The sequence below is a fragment of the Urocitellus parryii genome, chromosome 6 (genome assembly GCF_045843805.1).
Source record: "Urocitellus parryii isolate mUroPar1 chromosome 6, mUroPar1.hap1, whole genome shotgun sequence".
Lineage (NCBI taxonomy): Eukaryota > Metazoa > Chordata > Mammalia > Rodentia > Sciuridae > Urocitellus > Urocitellus parryii.
Genome location: NC_135536.1, coordinates 194203903 through 194219384, shown reverse-complemented (window position 1 = coordinate 194219384; position 15482 = coordinate 194203903). Strand labels below are relative to the sequence as shown.

The window sequence follows — 15482 nt, the reverse complement described above, 5'->3', positions numbered from 1 at the left end:
AAGACTGAGCTGACTGGGAATATCAAAATCTAACTTGCTTTAGAATAAAAAGGGAGGGCACGGCGGGCCCTCGAGGTCAAAAAGTCCAGAGTAGATCTCCTGTTTGCAGGGGGGGGCACCCTGATTTGCATAAACCCCCAGGGCCCAGGCAGAAACAGCCAATCAAATCCAAAAGTGAGCCTGTCTGTGACAGCAGAAGGGGTGCAAGGAGCATCAGAGGTCAGAGGTGAGAGCGGTGGTGGGCGGATGGCGTCCTCCAGGGACGGTGCTCCAGGGGAGTGAGGGCAGGCGCCGGCCAGACATGGATCCCAGCAGGTGGGACAGCAAGTGCCAAGGCCCTGGGGTGAGCACAGGAACTGGGTGACTGTTTAGGGACAGCCAGGAGGACGAGTCTGGAGAGGGAGGTGCCGTGGAATCAGCGTATCCCAAGTGCTGTGCAGAGCCACGGGAGAGGGGACACTAAGCAAGAGAGGCCACATGACCTGGTTTTCCAAAGACCACTCTGGCTGCTGCATGGAGAGTGGGCAGTGGGCAGGGAGGCGTGGGGGTGGGAGCAGGTGAAGAGGTGGCCGTAGGCGACCAAGCAGGGGAGAACGGTGGGTTGGAGCCAGGGGTCAGGAAGGGCTTTGGGGACCAGGTGAAGCCCAGGGACTTGCTGAAGCGTGGGGTGGGGCAGAGGCTGGCAGGACTCCTGGCGTGGTCTGCCCATGTGTGGTCAGTAGATGAGTCAAGCGGAGGGCGTGGGCATGCCGTGGGCACCCTCCTCGCATCACAGGCACCCGAGGCTCCCAAGGGCGCGGGAGGCTTGCCGCGGACCTGGGCTGGCCTGGGGGACCCCCGCGGGCTCCAGGCCGTGTCTTCAGAATCCCTTCCCCTCTGCTCTTTCTTGCTGGCCCCAAAGTCCAAGGCTGGGTCCCACCTCTTGTGAAGGGTCCTGATCACCAGCTGGAGCTGCGCAGCGAAGCCAGTTTGGTTTATTCTCTAATGTTTTTTCAAAAATGTCCCCAGTGCCAGGAGCCCCCAGGGCACGTCGCAGCATTGAAACCAGGTTACGCCAGGAGAAGTTCAGACGCCCACAGGTGAAAGCCACTGTTTGTTGGTGCAGGCGCCTGTCAGAAGGCAAGCAGCAGCCCCAGGCTCCCGGGAGGCCAGGCAGGGAGGGCCTGTGGCCTGCCGAGGCCAGCTCCAGGCCTCTCCTTCAGAGGGACCTGCTCAGGGAGCAAAGTCAGATCCGCCGTGCCACCTGCAAATAAGGATTCCCTTCCTGCCTCCAGCAGCTTCTCCCCAAGAACTCACCCCCGGCTGAGTGCTGCCCGCTCAACCACACTCAAAACCAGCCAGAGGCCGGCTGGATGGCTCACATCCTCCTACTCAGGAGGCTGAGGCAGGAGGATCACAAATTCAAGGCCAGCCTCAGCAACTTAGATCCTGTCTCGAAATATTTTTTAATTTTCTGAAAGGGGTGGGGTGTGAGTAGAAGTAGAACACCCTTGAGTTCAGTCCCCAGTGGGAACGAGACCCATGACCTCAAGGCACTGGCCTCTTGGTCGGGAGGCAGACCTTAAAGAACTGAATCTAGACTCTCGTGTCCAATAAGGAGCAGTCCAAAGAGACCAAGAAAGAAAGGGCAGCAGAAGCTGCTGTCACGGGGTATTGTCTCGCCAGGAAATTCCTCTGACATTTAAACAGACACCTGCAGAGGTGAGAGAGGGGCCACGTGGGCATCTGGAAGATGTTCCAGACAGAAGGACAGCAGTGCAAAGGTCCTGAGGCATGTCCCAGGTTGGCGGGTTCCAGGGAGAGGAAGGAGGCAGGAAGGGCTGGGGCGGGCACTGGGGCAGGGCCTTTGGCCACTGCCAGGCTTTGGATCCCACCCTAAGGGTGACAAGGGGCCACTGGACACCTTTCAATGACATGACAGGCTGACTGTGGCTGCCCAGGGGAGAAGAGAAGCAGGTGTCTGTGCCAGGTCACTGGCTCTGAGGACCCCAGGTGGCAGCACTCCCAGAGGAGAGCCCAGAGGCCCGAGGGCCGGTCGGGATGGCGGGGATGTGCACCCAGGCTCCACCTTCCCCTGGCTGTGTGACCTGGGCCAGCGGCTCTGCCTCTCTGAGCCCCAGTCTCCTCCTCTGTTAGCTGAGCCGAGGGGAAGCCCCGCCTCTGGGTGGTCACTATGAAGGGGGCCAGCACAGGGTCCCACAGTCTGGGCTCTGAGCACCCCAGGGACACCGGGAGGGTGCCACCTTCCGGATGGTTCCATTTTCTTCGTCGGCAATTATGTCACTGTGAATCTGGAAAACAGAGCTGGCTTCCCGACTCACCCCCACAGCAAGGCACACAGAGGCGGGGCGCCCTGTGACAGCGGCCACCCATCACAGCGGCCCACTGAAGTCTTGTGACACAGCTGCTTGTGGCCCGTCACAGCGGGGGACGTGGTGGCCACGCTGTGATCCCACTCCCTGGGGGCGGGGGCGGGGGAGTCCCCTGAGCCAGGAGCCCAGGTCCAACAGGCAACAGGCAAGTCCCCATCTCAGAAGGAAGGGAAGGGCCACCACAGTGTCTGAGGTGATGGTCTTTAATGATTCTAAAAGGGAGTGAAGTCGAGTGAGTGGGGCACGTGATGAACAGTCGCGGGATTGTCCAGAAACCCGCTCCCGCGAGAGCCCCGCCCGGGCCTGGGCCTGCACAGCGCAGACCAAGGCTCACAGTCACGGCCTCCAGCCCGGGGCCTCCACCCCACTGCCCGAGGACAGAGAGCGGCGCAGGGACCCTAAGGCGTTTCCAGAAAGAAGGACGAGGACCGTGTCATGAGGGGTCATGACACGGTGGGGGCTGGTGTGGGCACACAAGGAGGTCATGGGCACCATCCCAGAGGTAGCCGATGGGTGCCAGCCAGTGATTGAAGAGCCACCTGCCTGTCCCTCATCATGTGGGCCACAGCCAAGGGAGACCCGCGCCCCCGCTGCAGAGACAGGACACTGGCACCGAAATCCCCACTGCGACGCGCACCACGGACCGACTGCACCTGGCACCCCGCGCAAGGACCCCCTGAGTCCTGACCCCGCCTGCAGGGAGGTGTCCTTCCCTCTGCCCAGACAGGACACTGGGGCCCAGCGGGGACACACTCCAAGAGCCAGCGGACGGACGCGGTGTGGGCCTGGGCTGTTGGTCCCTCGTGGAGTCGCACGTTGGAGGTGACTTGTGAACGAGGATGAGCAGAGCCCTGGAGACTCTCGGCCAGGGAGCAAGGGGAACGTGAGGGTCCCGGCGGGGCAGCCTGGGAGCCTTCCGGAGCAGCCTGGCGGCCTGGTGGGGCCCCGGAGCTTTGGGACCGACCAGGCTGGCGGGTCAGAAGCGGCTGGAATGGGGGCGGCCGGGGCTGCTGACCGTCTGCATCACGGTTCCGCAGGAGCCTTGGGGAGAGCGTGTCACTGTGTTAGGTCTGAGCTGCTGTCACAGTGTCCTTCCCCACGGGCCACAAAGACAGCGCAGGCCAAGCCCCGCGTGCTCTCGGGACAACTGAACATGGAGACAGCGCAGGAAGACAGCCCGTCCCGCCAGGCAGCGCACCCCCCGGGCTGCTCTGGAGAGGAGAGTGGACGGACCCCTGCCTGCAGCCGGGGGAAGGGGTCAGCAGCCTCACTTTTAAAGTCCACCTCCCTGAAGGAGGAGTGGTCGGGAAGCTCCTGGGGCGACCAGAGTCTTTTTTCTAAAGCCCAGCCGTCCACAGTTGTGTTCTGCACTCCGTCTCCAAGAGCTGGTGACAAAAGTCACAGGCCGGGCCACAGGAGAGCTGGGGAAGGGCCAGCCCTCGGCAGCTCCACCCAGCAGGCTCTCCCGGGTGTCTGTCCCCAGCGCTCAGACAGGCACAGCAAGGATTCTGCAGTATCCACCCTGGGGGCGTGGGAGAAGGTGAGCCAGGAAACTCCTGAGGCCGGTGGTGGACAGGCCATGAACATAGACGAGCCTCGGGCCAGCACGGTGAGGGGCAGGGGACAAGTCACCCAGCCACGCCAGCGTGAGAAGAGCAGCGTTAGGGCAGGTTCGTCTGTGTCATCATGCAGCCACCGCGTGAAGAACTGCTGCTGTGAGTTGGAAAAGCCAGGTGAGGCTGACCCCTTCAGAAAGATGTGGATCACCCAAAGGAGCCGAAGGGAAATGAAGAATAAATAAATAATCACAAGAGAGCGTCAAACTGCTAAAGTCCTTCTCCCCAAAATGGCACTGGGTCCCGCTGGTTTGAACAAGAGTTCCCACGAGCCCTCCAGGAAAGCTCAGTCCCACTCTGCACAACGTCACAGCCAAGAGGAAGAATGTCCCCTCCACGCTTCTGCTGTCACCCTGAAACTAAAGCCGGATTCCGAGCTTATGGACAAGTGGACACACTGCATCCCGTGAAGGTTGGGGTGTCCTGCCGTCCCAGCAGAGGGGACCGCCCCTGCCTCTCTCCACACAGGCTCCCTGGGGTCCTGGGGGACGCCAGCCTTCACACGGTGAGAGGATGCATCTGGACCAGCTTCTGGGGGCCTGCCCCCGCCTCAGCACACACCGGCAGGCAGGCATTCTGGCCATTTTTCATGATTTAAAAACACAGAACAAGACCAGTGACCTTGTCCTGTCACCGAGAAGGCCCAGGGCCATGACTCCCCTATCGCCATGAGCCACCAGGGCCCAGGATTTAGTCTGTAACACCATCCTTCCATCAAAGGACCGGAGCTCCCTGGAGAGATGGCTGGTGCCGGCTGGAGCAGGGGGTACAGGATGGGCCAGGAGCATCCGACAGGGGCTGAAAGTTAAGGTGTGCTCAGAACCCCACCAGGACGGGTCCTACGGAAGGGACACGGGATCCAGCTGAGAGCTTCAAACAACTTAGTCAAAAGAGAAATAACACAGTGTTGACTCTGACCCAGAATGTCAAGTAGGTGTCCCTAAGTCCAGGCTGATGGAGATAAACGAACACAAAAACAAGTTAGTGGGGAATAGACAAGGGCCTCACGCCAAAACGCCCCAAATAATTCACGCAGATATCACACCCCCTGTGAGCCCCGCCTGGAGGCTTCCTTCCAAAACACAGTTCAGAGAGGGACAGGGACCGTACAGATGACGCCCGAGGGGCAGCACCTTAGCCAGGGGACACGGTCCACTGCAACAGTGCTACATGACCCTCACTATGGGGGGCGCTTCCCTTCGCTGACCCCCACCCAGGCCCCTGACCCAGGCCACAGGAAGAACCGCACAGAGATCCCAGCTGAGAGACGCTCCCTGACACTCCTCAGGAGCAAGGAAAGTCGGAATCTGCCGCAGCCCAGAGGGGCCCAGGGAGCCCTGACACCCACCCCACGTGCCCTCCCCTCCCCATGGGACCCTGGAACAGAACGGAGACACTGCGGGACAGCTCTGGGAATCCGACCCCAGGGCTAACAGGAGCCAACGATGACGATGACGTAGCAAAGAGGGCCTGAGAGCTCTCCTGGGGTCTTTGCTCTTTGCGACTTTTCTGTAGGTCTACACCTATTCAATGATCTAAAGATCTGAAGACTCAAAGGTGTAAGTGACTTCCTCTAGATCCACACCCAACAATGTGGAGCCCAGGGACGGCATTCAAACGCCACCCTAACACCCTGGGGGCGTGAACTTGACCCCAGGTGCATCGGCAGCATCCTGACCCCTCCGCGTCTGCTGTTTGTGACTCTCCTGGAACTCTGTGCCAGGCAGAGCTTGGACCTATCCAACTCAAAACGGCAGTAAGAGCAACACTTCTGCTTTTCAGTGGCTTCGCCTGTGTCCACTCACTGAGTCCTTATGTCCCCTGCAGGGTAGGTATGTCCATAGCTCAGCCACCCTGGGGAAGCCAAGGTTACACAGTCAGTAAGTGGCAGAGCCAGAATTTGAATCCAGGCCCCAGAATCTGTGCCTTTATCTGCCCTATTGTCCACCTTGCAAAAACTGATTTAAAAAAATAGGCAGCATCTGTGGACTTTTCTGAGTTAGTAGATGAAAGAAGAAAATGGTCATTGTACTAGGCCCAAGTTAGCCCTAGAGGCCCACACAGTAAAGAGGGAAATCTGAAGTCACCCAGATGACCTGGGAGAGGGTTGGGGGACGATTTTTTTTTCTATGCTGAGGATTGAACCCAGGGCCTTGTATATGCAAGGCAAACACTCTAACAAGTGAGCTGTATCCCCACCCCAGTGTTGGGGGATTTTTTACAGAAGAAGAAGGAGAAAGAGGAGGAGGAGGAGGAGGAGAAGGAGAAGGAGAAGAAAAACAAAGCCTTTGGCAGGCTTTTGACAGATGGGAAAAGATGGGAAAGGCATTCAAGGCAGAGGAACAGTGAGTGCAAAGGCCCTGTGGCAGGATGTGCCATCTGTTGAAAGACTAGCAGGAGGCTAGGAGAGGGGTGCAGGAGATGAGGTCAAAGTGGCAGCCAGCATGAGGCTGTGCAGCAGGTGGGGCAGGCTCCCTGCCATGGCTATGACAGTGACACTTGTACTTGGAGGGAGGTGAACCACTGTGGGGCTTGGAGCAGGAGAGGGGCATGATCTGACTTAGGGTTCAGCAGGGCCCACCTGGCTGCTGGACGGAGATGGGGTGGGGGAGTAGGGGGGCAGGGCAGGAGCAGGGAGAGGAGGAGGGGACTGCAGTGGTCTCAGCCAGCGGGGACAAGCTGCTCTGTGAAGGGCCCGATGGCCCGTGCTCCAGGCCCTGCGGGCTGTGCCGCCGTCTCATGGCATCACACGGCGAAAGCCGCTGGGGCGCGAACTTGAGGACCCAGCCTGTTCCAGTAAACCGCGCGTCCACCCACGGCCAAAGGCCACCTTGGGGCCAGGTGGGGGTGGCAGCAGCTGGACCCTGTGAGGGCTGTGGGGAGGGGGCATGGCCGTCGTGGTGCGGGCTGAAGGGAGGGCCAGGGGCTGCTGGCCGGCCTGTGGAGGACGGCGAGGGAAGGCCAGGAGGCCGCAGTGGCCCAGGATGGGTGATGGCCGTGCACGTGGGGCACAGGGCCGCGTGCCTTCTCCTCTCCGGGTGGACGCGTCTCTGGGGACACAGCAGAGGCCCCTGCGTTCAGACCCGGCTGCTCCGCCCACGGCACCCTGGGCTCCGTGTCAGGCCTGTGTCACCAAGTGCCCCGGACCAGGTGGCGTGAGCCACAGGAACGGGAGACCAGAAGTCCAAGGTCAAGGGGGTCCGCCCAAGGGGAAGATCCCCTCCTCCTCCCGCTGGTCGGCCGCGGCCCCTGGCTGGGAGAGCTGTCACCCGCGTGTCACTCCTCACCTCCCATGGCACTCTTCCTCTATAGGGACGCTGTCACGTGGGCTAGAGCCCCCCACCCGGGCCTCATCTTCAGTGACCTCCAAAGATCCTGTGTCCAAATAAGGTCACAGACGGTGGGGCTGGGCCTTGAGCGTCTGGGGGACAGACACCGTCCCCTCCCTCTGCCCCCTCTCTGCAGGGCGGGTGGCCCGGTGCCTCTCTCCTGTCAGCTCCTCCCCACGGGAGACCCCCCTCCTGCCTGGGCATTTTAATCCATTTCTCAAGAGCCGTCCAAGCACATGTTCTTCTCGTTTCTTAAAGAAGATGAAAGTGGAGAGTGTCCTCACAGCGGAGCTCTCCTTCAGAGCTGTCCCCGCTGCTGCCCATGTGGAGTGCGGCTTCCAGGCTGGGGTGAGGGTCCTAGACCCTTCTCTTCCCACTCATTCACTGTCTGTAGAGATCCATGTGCAGTAGACGGTGTTTTAATATGTTCTTGTACCCACACGATATGCTGAAGGCATCGCTTTTTCTTTTTCTGTGCTGGGGTTTGAACCCAGGGGAGCTCTGCCACTGAGCCCCATCCCCAGCTCCTTTTATTGACTGGTTGATTTTTGAGACAGGCTCTTGCCAGGTTGCTCCGGCCGGCCTGGAACTTGCCATCCCCCGCCTCCTCCTTTCCAAGGAGCTGGGGTCACAGATGTGAACGCCGAGCCCAGCTCCATGTCTCACTCTGCCTTTTCTCACTCTGTCAGCTGTCTCGGAAACACCCTGTGTGTTCACATCAAGGTCTACTCCGTTCTTTTTGGGGAGGGAGGGGGTGCCAGGGATTGAACTCAGGGGCACTCCACCACCGACCCACCCCCAGCCCTATTTCATATTTCATTTAGAGACAGGGTCTCACTGAGTCGCTTAGCGCCTCGCCATGGCTGAGGCTGGCTTTGAACTCGCCATCCTCCTGCCTCAGCCTCCAGAGCCGCTGGGATCACAGGTGTGGGCCACGGCGCCCAGTTCACTTCCTTCTCCTGAGCTGCTGGGCAGGCGTCGGCACACGGAGAGGCCACACTTTACTGAGCCACGCTCTGACCCCTCTTCTCACTGGGTGGATGGACAGCCTTTCACAAGCCCTTGCAGGTGTTTTTCTGGGTCAGAGAGTGACATTCCGAGCTGAGTGCCGTGGCCCTGTAATCCCAGCTACTTGGGAGGAAAGTGGGTGGGAGGATCCTCAGTTCAAGACCAGCCTCCACAACTCAGGGAGCCAGCCCCGTCTCAAAAAAAAAAAAAAACGTAGAGATTCCTGAGGCGGAGACTGCACTGCCGCAGGTCCTCAGCACCGTGTCACCACACGCTACCGTGTCACCACACGCTACCGTGCCAAGGCCACGGGAACCCTCTGTCTGTCTCTACAGGTGGGTCACACTTTGACCAGGAGAGAGCAGAAGTGCCCTGATCCTCGTGGGTGTCAGGGACCTCTCCACGTGCCTGGGGAAGGGACGGCAGAGCTAGGGGCATCGATTCTCCTCCCCCAAATCCCCAGGGGCCTCCCGTCCTTGCACCGTCCAGGCCCCCGGTTTCTGGCTGGGGGGGTAACCCGATCCGGGTCAGCTGGTGCGGTATGAGGTAGTGTCTAGCGGAGCGTCATGGTATTTTATGAAGCCCGAAATGTGATCGCTACTGTTGTCGCACTTTAGCGCCCCCAACCATCCCCTTGCAGATGAGAAAAGCAGAGCCTCCCCAAATGCCTTCCCCCTGACATCAAGGAAAGCCCTGGAACCCAGCCTGGGCCAGCCATGCCACCCCTGAGGGGCTGTGGGGCCGGGAGGACGGGAGGTGCTTTCCCATGCACCGGGAACGTGCTGCAGGCCGTGTGTGCTCCGCGGCCTGTCTTGGAGTCAGCGTCCTCTGAAACGCAAACTCGCCAGCACGTGGGGCCTGCTGGGCCCGAGGTCCTTCCAGCTCCACGAAGGCTGTGAGTCAGAGGTCTCCAGTCAGATGCCCAGGGGCAGGTAACAGGTGAAGCCAGCCCAGCAGAGACTGTGGGGACCTGCCAGTAGACACCCCACAGCTCAGCTCCAAAGGACAGCGCGGAGACAGGACGTGGGAGAGAGCTGGACAGACAGAGCTCCCCCGAGCTGACCTGTTGCCCCTCATTCCAAAAACACGTTTTGCAACCCAGGGCAGGCTAAATGACGAGGTCTCCGCTCCTCCCGACCGAACTTCCCGCCAGCCGAGAGTCCGCCTGTGTCCCTCTAGAGCTGCGCTGTCCGCAGAGTTTTCTTTGATGGAGGCAATGTGTGCAGAATCCAGTACAGAACTCCCTGGGCACAGGTGGCCACTGAGCGCGTGAAGAGGACTAAGGGAAGACAGGAGGCCGCGGGGCCCGTGGGGGGTGGAAACAGCAGGCCTGGGACACAGTGTCCAGTCGGTGATGGTCACAGACTTTGGGACCCAGAGGGTGGCCTCCAGGAGCGAACACTGGGAGAACGCGGGGTTCTTGGGGGCAAAGGCAGGAGACATCCAAGCAGAGGGGACAGTGAGGTACAGGCCTCCACCTCAGGCCCAGGGCTGCCATTTTTCCTGGAGGCTGGGAGGCTGAGGAGGCCAGGTTTGCACCTACAGCCCCCAGTGTCACAGGCATCACCTGCAGCCCCCTCTTCCTTGCAAAACTGTCCCAATTGGGGTGATAGATTTTCTTCCCCCTCCCTCAGGGCCAACCAGCTGCCTAATAGGAAACCAGAGAGGAAGAGGGAGGAGACCCCACAGGAGCACCTCTGACCCCCAGTGGCAAAGCCCAGCCTCGGACCCCAGCGCTGGCTCCCGGCCCCGCTCTCCCGCCCCCGTGGCTCGCGGAGCCGGCTCTGCAAGCCGCCACCACATTCACCAGGCCTGTTTCTTCTTTCTCCAAATTCTCCGTAGGATTGTGACCAGATCCACGTTGATGACGTCTCATCGGATGACAACGGGCAAGATTTAAGGTGGGAATCTGGGGAGTCAGAAATGTCCATCAGTTGGTTCTCAGGAGGGGAGGGCCGGTCACCAGGACCTGACGCGCCCGTCACTAGCCAGGTCTGGACCCGAGCCCCTCTGAACTCAAAGCACAACCCCGCCCCCCTCTGCAGCCTCTCTGTCACCTCTGACCTCGGGCTCTGCTGCGTCCGTCGCTCACTCTCCGTCCCAGTTTACTGGAGTTGTGGGTGCATGCCGTAAAAACTCACCCCCCCCCCAGATCATTGCCATCCAGAGTTTGATCCACGTCCCTTGGAGACTTCATGACATTCGTTAGCCGGCATGTATTTTTAATACAGAAATAATTGATTCAGTCAATACTCAAGAAACACTTCCTGAGCGGGTAAGGGGCGAGCCCGGTTTTCAGGGGAACACTCCTAAGACGGTTTCTGGGAATCCGGTGACCGGCTGCCTGGTTAAAACGAGGCAGCTTTCAGAGGAGTGAGATCGAAATGTCCTGAGCCCGCCCCTGGGAGACGTGACCAAAACAGAACCACAGGTCCTCGGTGCCAAGGCCAATCATCACAGCTCGGCACCTCCAAGTCCGCCGGGTACCGGGAGCAGGTTCAGGTGACGGGCTGGGCGTCTCCCCACCCACGCCTGGACCAGAACGGAGTCCCTGCCGGGCCTCTGCCAGTCTCTCCAAAGCCCAGCACAATCAGAAGTGATCTGATCAGTCCCCAGGCTGGTGAGGAGCAGCGCCATCCCGCGGCCCGATTCCTGGTGTGAATAAGGCCAGATCAGAGTTAATGGTCATTTCCGTGAAGTCGCCTCCGGGAGCCAGGCTCCCTCTCAAGGCAGCGGGACACCGGGGTCCGGGGTCAGTGCTTCCCCTGCAGCTGCTGGGGCCTGCCTCGGGCTGCGCTGTCTGGTACCTCCTGCCAGGAATCCACCGTCCGAGGGTGTTTCCCAAGTCAAGTTCCCCATGTAGTCATTCAGGAAATAGTCACTATATTGAGCCTACGATAGGCTCAGCACCAAGCATCAAATGTCTCTTTTTTGGTGGGTACAGGGGTTCGGTTGGCAGTGAGACTCAACCCCAGGGCCCTTGTTGAGCACCTGCCCTGCTTTCAATGCTTCCTGTGGGTTAACCCCTGGCATCTTTGAGGCAGCCCTAAGAGTGTCTCCTGTCACCCCCTGTCATAGTTGAGGAACTTGAGGCACAGAGAGATCAAGACACCTGCCCAAGCTCACACAGCTGGTGAAAGGCAGGATCCAAACCTGAGCAGCCCAGCTCCAGAGCCCTCTCTTACTGACCCCTCGGTCCCCCTGGGCACCCCACCCCACCCTCCTTAAGGGGCCTCTGTCTCTAGACATCTCCTCAGGGCATCCTCCTAATTAATAGTCAGTGTTAGTTCTTTAAGAATAAGTCCTGGCCGGATGGGAGCCTGGCTGGACAGGGAGGCGGCAGGGTGGTCAGGAGGTGGGTCTGGACTCAGGGGCTGTGATGGCTAGCAGTCCTGCCCCTTCCTCAGCGGATAGAGAATGAGCTGGAAAAGTGCCCAGCGCGGTCCCAGAGGATGGCAGCCGCCCCCTTTGTGAGTGGGACGTGTTTCCTTGACCTTTGGAAATGCCATTTTTGTGTCACTTCTGAAGTTTCCCGGCCACACAGAGAGTCAGCCTCACATGCTTCTCTGGGGTCGAGGTTCCTATCTGCCAACCAGGGAGCGGGCAGCGGAGTGCGCCTCCTTCGACAAAAGACGGGAGAAGGGCTGTGGGGAGACCGGGAGGGAGGAGAGGTGGGGACTTGGGGACCGCCGTGGTGGGCATTAACTGGACTCTTCCGTCAGGATGAGCCGATCCCAGCCGTTTATTGTAGAATTCCCTTGGAGCTCAGAATTCCAAAGGGAGAGGACGGAGGCTTTCCTGGGGTGGCCACTGCCTGCGGGGGCAGCCATGGTGTCCCCAAGAAGCCAGAGGCTCTGTTGATCCAGAAGAAAGGGGTGGGGGCTGCTTAGACAGGAGCAGGAGACCAGGCCTTCTCGGGGCACCCTGAGCTCATCCAGGGGCGCACGGGTACCCCAGAGCCACCCGTGGGTCCTCAGGCCCTGCGTCTCCCAGTGCAAGGACACTGATCCCGCTGTGCCCTCACCTGTCGCCCCAGCACCTACAACTTCTCCACCGACGGCTTCCACAGCGCAGCCCCGGGGGCCGGCCTGTGCCTGGGCACCGGGGTGCACGGCGGCGTGGACTGGATGAGGAAGCTGGCCTTCCGCTACCGGCGGGTGAAGGAGATGTACAACACCTACCGGGACAACGTGGGCGGTGAGTGCGGGACTTCCACAGGACGGACCGGGCAGTGGGGGAGCAGCGACAGCCCCCAGGACCAGCCGGTGGCATTTGATTCCCTGACGATGAGGGGGAGGAAGCCCGGGACAGAGGGCACCTCCTGTCCCTGAGCACTGGGCCCCCAGGGCATGAGCTGGGCGCAGCCGAGTGCCCCTAGCTGGACCTGAGGCTCGCCAAGGTGCTCCCCAGGGCCGCGACACCTGGGTTTTTGTCTCATGGATTCAAAGAATGAGACTCGCGGAGTCAGGGGGGAAAGGCAGCTGCAGGAACTTACCAAGTGAAGTAAGCTTGGGGGCGGGAGGGACCCCAGGACTGGCCGGGCATTGTCCCTTCCTGGAAAGGCTGCGGACTCCAGGTCACGTTTGTCCCGATTTTAAAATAAACCTTCCCCAAGTTTCTCAGCAAATCCCTGCTGCTCAGGCGGCCTCCGGGAGCCCACTCCCCCACACGGCGGTCTCCTCCCCCTGACCTCACCAGCGGCCTCCACCTGAGGACTCGTGAGAAATGCAGGGTCTGCGGCCCCTCACACCTGCTGATCCAACTCTAGAGCTGGGCCGGGGTCTGTGCCCAGCAGGCGTCCAGGCCACGCTGGGGCCCTGCGGCCTGAGGGCCAGGGCTGGGTCCAGAGCAGCGCAGAGCTGGACAGAGATGTACAACCCCAGGCCCCGTCCCAGGCCACTAACTCAGAATCTGCGTCTTTAATAGGGTTCCCTCCGTGACAATGGGCACCAGGAGCCACTGGTTCCCAAACAAGTTTCCCCATCTCCCCTCCCTCAAGAATGTCCGCAGCCGATTCTCGGGGTCGGCTGATTCTCTGGGTCTGGCTGCAGCCGCCTGAGGCTCAGGGTCCCCGGGTTGTCACATGCAGCCTTTCCTGGCCACCTGAAGGAGGCGCCTGAAGGGGGCTGGAGGCGGGTTGGTGGGCAGTGGCCAGGTCCTGGGTCAGCAGTTCCAGGATTGTCCAGGCCAGTGGTTCTCAACGGGAGAACCCCAGGAGGCCTTGGGGTCTCCAGATGGCCTGGCACCGGAGGTGAACAAGGGTCTAAGATGGCAGGGGCGGGCCTGCCATGTCCTGGGCCCTCCATTCCCAGAACCAGGAGAGTCGGTTTTCTTCCCGGACAGGACCCGTCTCTGCCCATGCTGACCGTCCTAGCTGCGGGGCCTTCGACAGGAGGGGCCATGTGCTTGGGTAGGGACACAGCCCTCTGCTCCCCCACCACATCGAGGCCCGGGAAATGCCCTGGGCTTCGTTGGTCTGCTCTGTTCTCCCCAAGCTGGGGCGAGGTACCCCAGTGTCAACAGGGCACCACCGCTGGCAGGAGTCAGCCCCGCCCCGCCAGCTACTTCAGCACCAGAGAACGAGCCAGGGGCAGGACCGCGGCCTCCAGCCAGAGGCCAGCACAGACCCTAGGGAGCCGAGCGGGGGGTGTTCAGAGGGGGTGACTGCAGGACACAGGCTGGACAGGAGGCACTCGGGGAGCCGCATCCCAAGGCCGAGGGCGGACTTGGAGCCTGTGCCTGACATTGTCCTCTCTTTAAAGACAATTCCAAGAAGCCACCCAGCACCTCCACTGCTCACCTGCCAAGACTTCCGTCACATGAGCACACCCAGCTGAGCCCAGAGAGCACCAGCCCCTTAAAAACCAAGGGTTTTATTACAAATGAAGATTTTTAAAATTTTTAATATTTACTAAAAAGAAGGATGGATTGGGGGAGGCCAGTCACTGCGTTTCCTCCACAAACAGCAAATGAAAAGTCCCTGAGAACAAGGGTTCTTCCGCTTTTCAGGAAGATAAAGAGGAGGGGGCAGCTGGAGGGGCTCGAGGTGGGGGATGGGAGGAGAGTGTCTAGATCCTGCTGGGCCTTGTGGGGTGGTGGGTCACCCAGTGGAGAAGGCGATGGCAGACAGCACAGGCTCAGGGCAGCATTGTGTCACAGCAAGGTCATTGTCCCTGCACATACAGCCCTGCCCAGTGGATGGATGGATGGATGGGTAAGTGGATGGATGGATGGATAGATAAGTAGATGGATGGATGGGTAAGTGGATGGATGGATGAATGGATGGATAAGTAGATGGAAGGATGGATGAGTGGATGGATGGATGGATGATGGATGATGGATGGATGAGTGGTAGATGGATGAGTGGATGGATGGATAGATGATGGATGATGGATGGATGAGTGGTAGATGGATGAGTGGTAGATGGATGAGTGGATGGATGGATGATGGATGGATGATGGATGGATGGTGAATGGATGGCTGAGTAGATAAATGGGTGGATGGATGGCCCCATGGAGGGTGGAAGTGTCAGTCAGTGGATGGATTCATCAACCCATCAGGTGATTCCAGGAGAGGTTGGGGGGCTGCTGGGTTGAAGTTGGCGCTGGGTGCCATCTGATTGAGTCTTCCGGGTACAGTAGCTCACTCCCCTTCCCCAACTCTGTCCCTCTACCATTTTTAATATAACCACGACACCTCTATTTCCTTTCTCCACAGGCTTGATAGGGGCTCCCAAAAGAGAGACCTGGCTACAGCTCCGAGCGGAGCTGGAGGCGCTGACAGACCTCTGGCTCACGCACTCCCTGAAGGCGCTAAACCTCATCAACTCCCGGCAAGTAGGAGCCCTGTTTCGCTCTGCACCACTGAGCTTTCCAGGAGACAGTGGTGGCTCCACCTCCCACACTTAGGAGAGCTGGGTGCTCAGAACTGGCACTTGGTCTCCAGTTTGCCCCTGCCCCCACCCTCCCTATGGTCCTACATTCAGTCCCTGTGACCCAATTATGTCACCTAGACACTTGCAGCTAATTAAACAAATACATGGATCTTGCAATAAACGTTTGCTATTAAATAAGCAAGGTTGTGGCTCAGTGGTAGAGCGCTTGCCTAGCATGTGGGAGGCCCTGGATTCCATCCTCAGCACCACATAAAAGTAAATA

General features: G+C 59.8%; 1 protein-coding gene across 1 annotated transcript in view; it reads left to right on the top strand.

Annotated features, from left to right (window-relative positions):
* Positions 1 to 15482, top strand: part of Eya2 (EYA transcriptional coactivator and phosphatase 2) — a gene marked incomplete at its 5' end in the record, with an annotated part of 114793 nt that overhangs the window by 92307 nt on the left and 7004 nt on the right. The window contains 3 exons of the mRNA XM_026390955.2: positions 10168 to 10226; positions 12362 to 12522; positions 15043 to 15157. Of these exons, the coding sequence (XP_026246740.2) occupies positions 10168 to 10226; positions 12362 to 12522; positions 15043 to 15157 (335 nt within the window). The remainder of the gene's footprint in view (positions 1 to 10167; positions 10227 to 12361; positions 12523 to 15042; positions 15158 to 15482) is intronic.